The sequence below is a fragment of the Chaetura pelagica genome, unplaced genomic scaffold (assembly GCF_000747805.2).
Source record: "Chaetura pelagica isolate M959 unplaced genomic scaffold, ChaPel_1.0 scaffold46, whole genome shotgun sequence".
NCBI classification, from domain to species: Eukaryota; Metazoa; Chordata; class Aves; order Apodiformes; family Apodidae; genus Chaetura; species Chaetura pelagica.
In genome coordinates this window covers 5,175,423-5,185,374 of record NW_009954102.1, presented here as the reverse complement: position 1 = coordinate 5,185,374, position 9,952 = coordinate 5,175,423, and the positions used below count along the sequence as shown (strand labels likewise).

Below are 9,952 nucleotides of genomic sequence, written 5' to 3'. Positions count from 1 at the left end.
CAGGCCCAGCCCCCTCCCCTCTGCCAGGCCTCCCGTCGCCCCTGGCAGCCCCCACGGCCCCCTGGCTGGGCTGGTTCCCGTTTAAATATTAGTTTTAATTCAAAATGTCAAACAAAACCCAAAAGCGACCAGAGAAGAAGTGTAAGGAGCTAAAGGGCTGGGCAGGCAATGTGGTGGAAAGGAGGCTCAGAGGAGCTGCCTCCAGTGCAGGAGGGGAACGTGTATTGGGCACATTCCGTGTGCCCAGAGGGTTGCTCTGCTCCTGCCTTCTGAGCAAAGGAGAAAACAACACCTGTCCATAAAGGACCAGCCTTAAATTCCCAGCGTTAACTTGCTGGTGCCTCAGAGGGCCACACATTTAGTGTGAGGGTGGTGAGAGCCTGGAACAGGTGGCCCAAGGAAGCTGTGGCTGCCCCATCCCTGTCAGTGTTGAAGGGCAGGTTGGATGGGGCTTGGAGCAGCCTGGGCTGGTGGGAGGGGTCCCTGCCCATGTGGGGGGGGTAGGACTAGATGGTCTTTAAGGTCCCTTCCAACCCAAACCAGTCTGTGATTCTGTAAAATACATCCCCAAAGCTCAGGAGAATAAATAGCAGATGCTGGATCCTGCTGTCTTTCCAACAGACCCTTTGCTGTGCTGCCTGAACAGCCTGACCACTGATGTAGTTGCAACATCCATCCCATTCCCAGTCCCCTCATGTGGAACAAACTCCTCTGGGTTCCACAGCAGTAAAGCTGCCAGGTTCACCCCGAGTTACTCTCCTGAATTCTACTGTAAGATTTCATACATTATCACTCATGCTGACTTCATGAAACTAAAATTGAAACATAAACCTCATGTGTGATGTGCCTGTACTTTAGTGGTAAGAAAATGCTGCTTTGCTGCTAATTACCATGTGAGCAGAGCTGTCAGTCTGCAGCACCTGGTAGCTGCAGTCTCTGAAGACTTAATCAGCATCTAACTTTTCTTCTTGCTGCTGATGCAGCCAGAGACAACAACAAACGAGAGGGATCTAAGATTTAATTCCCAGCAGCACCCAAACAACTCCCAGGATCACACTGACCCAGAGGTCTAACAATAACCATGCTCTGGTGCTGATGATTTAAAAAGGAAGTAAGTTTTGGGTTGGGCCAAGCCTGGCCCAGAAATCAACACCTTTCCACCCCAGTTGCTGCTCTGATCTGCTACTTGTAGTTAGTTTTACCTTGTTTCTTAGTGTTTTCACTGGGGACTGTTTCCTCAGTGAGAGGAAATTGAATGCCAGGTAGAAAACAACCCAGAAATACGCTGTAAAAATGTAACTGGACTTTTATGGCCTGTCTGATAAAGGTGACAATTTCCCTGCTGGTCTATTCTGCTGTTCTCCTTGGTTTTAGGATATTTGTTATTTTGCTTCTCTGAGGCCTAGAATTACTTCTGCTAAAAATCCTGAATTCCATATGGAGGAAGATCTAGTTTATAATAGAAAAGGGAAGGGGAATGAACATTTATACATCTATTTCTTGTCACAGAACAGAAGGAAAATGAACCAACTGCAGGATTTGCTGAATTACAGTCTTATCAGAACAAAGCATGTAGAGAATGCTGCCATCATCAGCATAGAGGAAAAGAAAGTCTTGGCATCGACCTTTGGCTTTCATGTAAGAGACCAAAGAACATCCTGGGAAGTGACAGCAGAGGTAGAACCGCTGGGAATCCAGAGCACAAAGCAGTGGTGACAGCAGGGAGTGCTGCCCTCTGTGAAGTAAACACCCTTGCTGCTTTCAGGCTGGGAGCCCGAGGCACAGGGGGACAGCCTGCCTGCTGTGCTGAGAGGCTGGCCTGAAGCTGGTGGCCAATTTCACATCCCTAATCTTTGGAAGAAAATGTCATTTAGTTGCCATTTTGCAGGAGTCCTTGGCACTCAGTGATTCCACCAGTAACGCAGCAGTTGGGAGGTGGGCTCCCTGAGACTGGTGGTGTGGCAGGACCCATGTCCATACTGCACCCCCAGACAGAGGGGCTGTGCCTGTGGGGAGCTGTCCTGGGACATTCTACTTCTGAAAACTGTGCTTGGGAATTTTTTGGGAAAGTGTTTGCTGGCCCAGGCCAAAGCTGAACAAAGGCTGTTCGTTCCAACAGAGCCCAGCACTGCTCCCCAGCACCTTAAATTTCCTTGTATAGATGATGTAGCTAATCAGTTTTCATTGTGCACCAGCTGACAGAGCAGAGCACCAGCACTTCTGGTCACACCACAGTACATGGCAAAGCTGATGTCCATCCCCTGGCACAGGCTGTGATCTCTGTCTGGGCTCAGAAATACTGCCCACACCACACTCATCCTTACATCATTGGAAGGCAACCTTTGTTCTCCTAATCCCCATGACCCCTGCTCTCAAACATTTCCAAGCAGTTTTCCCAGGGGTACCTATTGCTGCCCTTGGCACGCTCAGAAGAATGTGGTTAGAAGGTAGCCCCATGCCTGGGGGCAGATTCCCAGCAGAGACTGTCATCAGTCCAGTAGGGAATAGTGACATCACCTTTAAATTGTAAATTATCTTTAGAATAAAACACAGCTTTGACAGATACCAGCCTGCTGGCTCTTCAGCAAGGCAGATTACAGGCTGAGGTCCAGAGCAAAGCCCTCAGCCTCTATAAATTAACACCAGCTCCACTGACTGAAAGAGTTTCAGACCAGAAGGGACCATTGGATCATCCAACCAGCTGAATATAAATCTGCCAAACCAGTGACCCTGTTACACAGGCACTGGCCCAAGAGCTCATTGACAGGGGTAGATTTGTGACCTGTGTCAACTGCTGCATTGAGGTGTGACAATCTGCTCTGGGCTTGCCAAAGGTTACATGTCCCTGTGGAAGACTTGGTGTATCTGAAACTGGCATCCCTGGGTGGGCTCTGCACATGCTCAGGGAGCCTGTGTCCTACCTCCTGCTGCCTTTCAACAGAAGGGTCTGGTCACCCTGTACAGAACCTACACCTAGTTTAAAATATAGGCAGATATTTATTGTGATGTTTTGAAATCTACATTGTACCTTTAAGCAGTGGGAGGGTAGAAAGCAGTTACCATTACCAAGACATGGGTTTTTGGCCCACAACACTGAGTTGTGTTAACATAGGTGCCACCAGAGAATGCTTTAAACCTCATCTACAGCTTCTACAAGAACTTACTGCAAGTCAGAAGGGAAGGACTCTACTTCAAGGAGAAGTACTACAGATGTGTCCGTGCAGATGAGCAGTCCATCTATCTCCACAACGTACGTTGACAAGAGCTGTGGCCATCCTGAGGAATCTGGAGACTTCCTCCATCCTTCTCTTCCTGCCTTGTTTTGTGAATCCTGTCACACAAGCACAAAACCTTCACATGCTTCTTTTCTTGCTTGCTTGCTTTTCCTCCCTTTCCTTCATTTCCTTCCTTTCCTTTCTCTCCCTTTCTCTCTCTTTTCTCTCTTTCTTCCTTTCTTTCTCTCTTCCTCTCTTTCTCTTTCCCCCTTTTTTATTTCTCTCTTTCTATTTCTCTTTCTCTCTCTCTCCATATCATCCTTCTCTCCACTCAAAAAGGTGAAGAATACAAACAAATGTCAGCTGTACATTAGAAATTGAAGGGATCACACTGTTCATTTCCCTGACACCAGCTGCAGTGCCTGTCCTGTTTCTCCATTGAATCAGTTCATCTCCCTAATGCAGAAAAATCTAGCACTTCATTTTTTTGCTGGGTTGGTGTCTTGACTCATTAATTAATTAACCAATTAATCAGGTAATAGAAGGGGCAGGCAAGCCCAGGGCCAGAATAAGGTGGCAGGAGTAGGTAATGGGGTGGGGGGACAGAAGAGACAGGGCTGAGCAGGACCTTTTTTGACAGCTCCCTCACCCTGTGGGACTCCAGCCTCAGTCACTCACCCATGGAATTCAGGAGCAGGACAGGGCTGCAGGCAGCCAGGCTCAGCAGGGCAAGTGTGTTTCTACTGCTGAGTCACACAATGGGAAATAAATACATCCAGCTGGTTGTTACTGGAGTCTCCTTAATCCTTCCTCTGCCCAGTAAATCCATCCTGACATGAGCTAAGCAACTTTTAGAAGAAGCTGAGCAGCTCTTAAACTTGGATCCTGTCTCAGAAAAATGCCACACTTAGCAATGTCTTTTTCCATTCCTTATTCCAAACAAGTGAGGCAGAGTTGGGGAGGCAGGGTTTGTAAAACACTGGGCACACTTACATGTAAATACTAGTTATTGTCTTTGCATTTAATAATGCTTTTTCATAGGACATGGAGCACTGGGATAAAAAATTCTTCACAATGCTGTGCAATAATGCATTAATCATTGGAAGTGAGAATATGCAACACATTAAAGTATTTGACTGACTTGCTTTAACAGCCAGCAGTCTTTAGAACATGGGCTGGCTGGCTGCATCCTGGCTTAGACTTTAAGACAGTGTTTGCCTTTTTTTCATCAAGAAAACAGGTATATTGGCAAAGAAAATGTCTGGGATGGGCCCATATTGTAAGGCAATATGTACACCTATGAATTTTTTTTAGAACTTTGTAACCTTATACTGTTTTCCCATCTTACCTAGCCAGATGGAGGCCTGATAGTTGTGAAGACAAAGCATTCGATCCTGGTTGCTACTTACAGAGTGGGCATGTATGCCAGTGTGTGTGTGGAAGCTGTGGAGAAACTAGGTGAGGGAGATACCTGTATCCATGTGCCTACATGTCAGTGTCTCCCCGATTAGCTCTGCCCTTGGAAACAGCTTCAAAAATCCATCTGATTAACAACAAAATCCTGAAAATCTGGGACACTGAACACAGACGTGGTTATGGCTCCACAGCTAAACCCTCTGCAGACATCACATCCCACTGTGTTTCAAAGCCTCTGTGGTTATGTCCAGCTTGCCAAACCCTCTCTCATTGGCCCTTCTATCTCAAGTTTCTGCTAGTTCCCCTTCAACAAAATGGTACCTGGCAGTTGCATTTTCTTGATGTCATACACCTAATGCACAGTCCTAGGCAGACTTCTGTAGAGCATCAGCTTTGATACTGTGTTTCTCAAGCCACTTCTTCACAGACACCTAAAATCTCTAAGGGTTTCAAAATTCCTCTCTCTGCCTAGTCTTCAAAGAAAGCTGGAGTCTCTTTCCTACCTGTCTTGAGGCACCATGAAGCTAGTGTCCTTGTCTCTCAGTAACAAAGTGCCTCTTCTCTAACAGCAGTGCCCATTTCCTTCCCTCTCCTGCCCAAGTTTCCTTTGTGGGAGTCCTCTGAAGTTCCTCACTGGGCTCAGTTTTTTAAAGACAGGGTTAACATTTCTTTCCTCCTCATCTGGGAATATTGCAAACCCCAGCCCTTTGCAGACCAGCTGCAGAATCCCATCTGCTTCTCAAATGTGTGGGGTGCTGGCAAGGACTCTTCATTGTCCTTGGTCTGGGAGATGAATAACAAGAGTTACACATCTTCATTTACAGCTGACTCCATACCTCCATACCAAGGATACAACCATCTTATTGAGTCATCCCAATGGATAAGATGCACAAAAGCAGACTCCCAGGATAGCCTTGATTTTCACCATAGGGGTAATTCTAAGGAATTTCAAAGGTATTTCTAAGGAATATTTTATAGGGCAGTAAGATCCAGCTTAACCTTTGGATATGCCCATCTCCTCTTACTGAATAGGAATGGAATGGTAGGCCCAGACCTCCTAGCATTTTTCCCTCATTTAGGTGCCTAAAAGTAAGTGGAATTAATTTGTGGTTTGGGGCATAAGCTATTTAGTCTGGAATGAGCTATAATATTCTCATTGAAACTTTTTCATCAGGCCAAGAACTGGGCCTTATATTTGAAGTTAACTTCAGACTAGTTTTCTCCTAGTATTTTTCTGCAGTGGTACAGAGGGAGCTGGAGCAGATCTAAAAGATGCCATCGTGATATTTATCCCCAAGCCTGTCCAGCTGGCTCAGCAATAAATTCAGGACCCATATCAGAAGTGTTGAAGGCCAGGTTGGATGGGGCTTGGACCAAACTGGTCTGGTGGGAGGTATCCCTTCTCATGTAGGGGGGTTGGAACTAGATGATCTTTAAGGTCCCTTCCAACCCAAACCAGTCTGTTATTCTATTATCACAGCTGTTACTGGCTTCTTTGCTGCCAAGGGAGAAAGGCAGAAACTGTAAACTTGTGAGACTTGCAAAGCCCTGCAATGATTTGCACACAAGTTACTTCATCTTGCAAACAGTCTCATTTTTTTTCATGGTTGGCCGCTGCTCCTGAGCAAAGTCTAAGGTCTAAGTGTTTCCAGAGCCAGATTCACTGCAGGTTTGACAATGTGTATTTTCTGGGATTTATTCTTGCTGTTCTGGATGATTTCTTCATGAAAAAAAAAAAACAACAACAATAACAGAACAGCTTTTCTTCACAAGTTGCAAGAGATTTCTGAAAATTATTTAAAGTGCTCAGTGTTTATTCTCTAGAACAGATAATACCTGGTGAATACAGGTATTGATATTTTTAATTTTCAGCTGGAAATACTGTCTTCTTTTGAGTACCATGTAGTCTGAGGTGGATTTGAACTTGAAAATAAGCATCTTCATTGCAGCTGTTCTGTATATAATTTTTATCATTGTTGGTTCTTCAATTTTTTAAAAATATATTTCCTTGTGTTATTCCAGCTGACTACTTGAGACAGAGAGGTAGCTGAATCAGCAGAAAACTTAAACCTCATCAAGCTCAGAACAAATGGTCATGGGGAAATAACGCATAGAAGTTTGAAGCAGTGTCCAATTTAAGCAAGAAACTGCTGCTTTAGAACATTCTGACTGCTGAGTTCCCTTCTGTTTTTTCAAGAACACTTGCTGGCTCCCTGATTATAACAGGACTATCAGGTCTATCATCTAAGCTTCTTCACTGAACTCAAACTGATGTCTTCAGTATTTGGTTTGAGATGCTCTGCTTAATCTGTCTAATGTTGTTTTTAGGCTGTTTCCAGCTATGAAAATTATTTTTCTGCCTAAGCAAAGTAAGTTCTCTACTAGCATCACAGACTCAAGGGACAAAGGAAACAGCTACATCAACAGATTTTAAGGTTGTTCTCTACATCTTGGACTATTACAAATAAAACACATTTTGAACACGTTGACATTTTGCATTGCCACTGACTGCAACAGAAAGTTCTTTTAAACTGTAGTGGATTGCAAAGTTCTGTGAGGATGGGGGAGGAGAAGCAACACCCCTGCCAGGTTTGAATCAGACCGGCATTTAACACATCAAAGAATCCACATTTGAGTGAACCCATTATTGGACAGGGGACAGCTGAGGCTCTGAAAAGCAGGCTCAAGACAACCAGTTCCCCATGATCAGTTCCCATCTGCAGAAACAAAGAAACCATTAGCTCTTTCAGCCACGTGAGAACAAACTATTTTCAGCTGTGTTTGATTCTAATTTAGTTCAGTTTCAAAGAAGAGGTGAACAGCCTGAATTAAAGAAAATCTCAAAATCCATAGGAAAAAAATCCACAGAAGGATCCCATAGAGGAGATGGGATTTGTCACTGTAAATACTCTGAAGTGTCAGTTTCATTCCCTGACAACTGCAATGCTCAAGATGCCGACAGGGAGATGTGATCTGATCCTTCTCCCTCTGGGGGAAACAGCAAAGCCGCAGGAAGAGGAGCGATCAGGCAGCTGGAACAGAAGCTCCAGAGCAGGGAACCCTCCCCGTGTGCCGGGGGAGCAGGGAATCTCCTCCCCAGCGCCACAGGGCGAGCTGGGCTTCTGCCTCTCCCCGTGCCATCAGCCAGCTCGTTGGGAAGCAGCACTGCTGAGCTGCACGGACATCCCTGCCCCTGCTCCTCTCCTTCCCTCCAACATCAGACACAACCTCGCCCCGTCCCCCCCGCGACTCGCTGGGGAACGGCTGATGGGCAGGGCTGGGAAACGAGGAACTGGGATCAGACTTTACTCCCGGGGTCAGGCTGGGTTGGTTCCTGGGGGGGGTAAATCCCACATTGTGCTGGGAACCGCGTGGCCTCCCTAAAGTGTCGTTTTGGGGCCGCTGCTGGAAGATCTGACGGGCTGAGGTCGTTGTGCTGAGACACTTGGTTTGCAGCTCCTGCGGTTTGCTGTGCATTGAACAGCAAGGTAGGTATTTTTGGGATCTGTTTCTAGCAACTAAGAGCATTTATACAAATGCAGGTTAGTGGGCTGTGTTGGAAGAGGGACAAAAGGTTCTTTCACATCTGATTTTTTATTGACTACATTTAGACAGGAAGAGAGCAGAAGCATTTCTTAGAGGGTACTGTCTGGTGGGCTTCCCGCTCAGTTTCTGTGCTAATACAGGCACATCTTGTGGGACTGGTTGGCTGAAAACAACGAAACAGCCTCTGAAAGAAAAGCCTGTCAGTTCCATTTCACACGAACAACTGGGAAGCGTTTATTCACCTTAACATTGCCCCAGAGCACCACCCTGTGGGGATCCACATTGCTGGAGTTAAAAGATGTTTCTCACTCTGCATTCGCAGTCTTACCTTGAACAGCAAGGTAGGTATTTAGACTCCCACTGTATTTTAAAAACATTTTTTGGGATCTGTTTCTAGCAACTAAGAGCATTTATACAAATGCAGGTTAGTGGGCTGTGTTGGAAGAGGGACAAAAGGTTCTTTCACATCTGATTTTTTATTGACTACATTTAGACAGGAAGAGAGCAGAAGCATTTCTTAGAGGGTACTGTCTGGTGGGCTTCCCGCTCAGTTTCTGTGCTAATACAGGCACATCTTGTGGGACTGGTTGGCTGAAAACAACAAAACAGCCTCTGAAAGAAAAGCCTGTCAGTTCCATTTCACACGAACAACTGGGAAGCGTTTATTCACCTTAACATTGCCCCAGAGCACCACCCTGTGGGGATCCACATTGCTGGAGTTAAAAGATGTTTCTCACTCTGCATTCGCAGTCTTACCACCACTAATTTAGTATGCACTTAGCTTTTCCTGTGCACACAGCATAGTGCAAGCAGTTTTACAGAGGGCATGTTGGTCTGTCACACAGTGCTGCTTATTTAGGTGCAGAGGCTCCAGCTTGCAGCCCACCCTGCACGTGTCTTTGGGTGGCACCCCCATGTCATACTGTAGTACTAGCTCTTGGGAAGTAACACAGTTGGCCCCATTGATATTCTCTCCTCCTTTCCACCCAGCACCCTGGGGGCAGAGGGAAGACTGCTCTAGATTTTATTTTGCCAGGCTGGAGGAGGCTTAACATCTCAGCCCATCTCAACAACCACTGGTGCCAAGAGCAAGGAACCCAGGAACAGCATCTGAGGCTCTTGCAGTGGTGGGACCCTCCACCAGAGCCAGCAGGCACACATTAATCACCTGCTGAGGCAAGGGGAACAAATAGGAATTTTAAAAACCATTTTCTATCTTTCATTCTCACTAACTCACCACTGTGCCTTGGTGTATCTTCAAGTTGCCACCTGAGGGCTGCATGATAAGGCAGCACTTACATGAATAGAGATGTGTCCAATAAAGGCTCTTTCTGCTGAGGGTTTTAAAATCCCATTTGTGTAAACCACTTTAAGGGCCCGTGTCCTTTAGTCAGTTGAGCAATGGGGCCTTAATCATACAGGAAGCTGGAAGCAAAGGATTTTATTTTCATTTTCAGGTTACCTGTTACAGTTCAGGTCAGTGCTGCTGGACTCAGGCACAGCTCTTTGCATGGTTATTGATGCAAGGGTTTGTCAGATGGCTTTTGCAATGATACCTTGTCCCAAAGCTGATGTATTTCATGGTAACTTTTTCTGGCAGCCCTCCCCTCTTCTACCTCTGAACTGCCTCAGAGGTTGCATTGCCCATCTGCAGAGGGGAATCTGTGGAGCTGTGGTTACTGAGCACTGGGATGTTCCAGCTGCACGTCAGTGTCCCTCCATTCATCCTGGGTTTTTGGTTTTGGTTTGTTTTGTGTTGGTTTTTTTTTCAGAGA

At 46.0% G+C, this 9,952-nt stretch overlaps 1 protein-coding gene across 1 annotated transcript; it reads left to right on the top strand.

The window, feature by feature from the left end:
* The first annotated feature begins 1,521 nt into the window (after positions 1–1,521).
* On the top strand, positions 1,522–6,682 carry PFN4 (profilin family, member 4). The gene is made up of 4 exons (XM_010002387.1): positions 1,522–1,638; positions 3,113–3,250; positions 4,568–4,673; positions 6,654–6,682. Exons 1-4 carry the CDS (start codon positions 1,522–1,524, stop codon positions 6,680–6,682), a joined length of 390 nt encoding a protein of 129 aa, XP_010000689.1.
* The last annotated feature ends 3,270 nt before the right edge of the window (positions 6,683–9,952 follow it).

Bases quoted from the DNA above. Each gene is read 5' to 3' on its own strand.
- PFN4 (XM_010002387.1), top strand. From the start codon at position 1,522: ATGAACCAACTGCAGGATTTGCTGAATTACAGTCTTATCAGAACAAAG. The intron at 1,639-3,112 runs GTAAGAGACCAA...GTGTTAACATAG, and splicing joins CATCGACCTTTGGCTTTCAT to GTGCCACCAGAGAATGCTTT. The intron at 3,251-4,567 runs GTACGTTGACAA...CATCTTACCTAG, and splicing joins AGTCCATCTATCTCCACAAC to CCAGATGGAGGCCTGATAGT.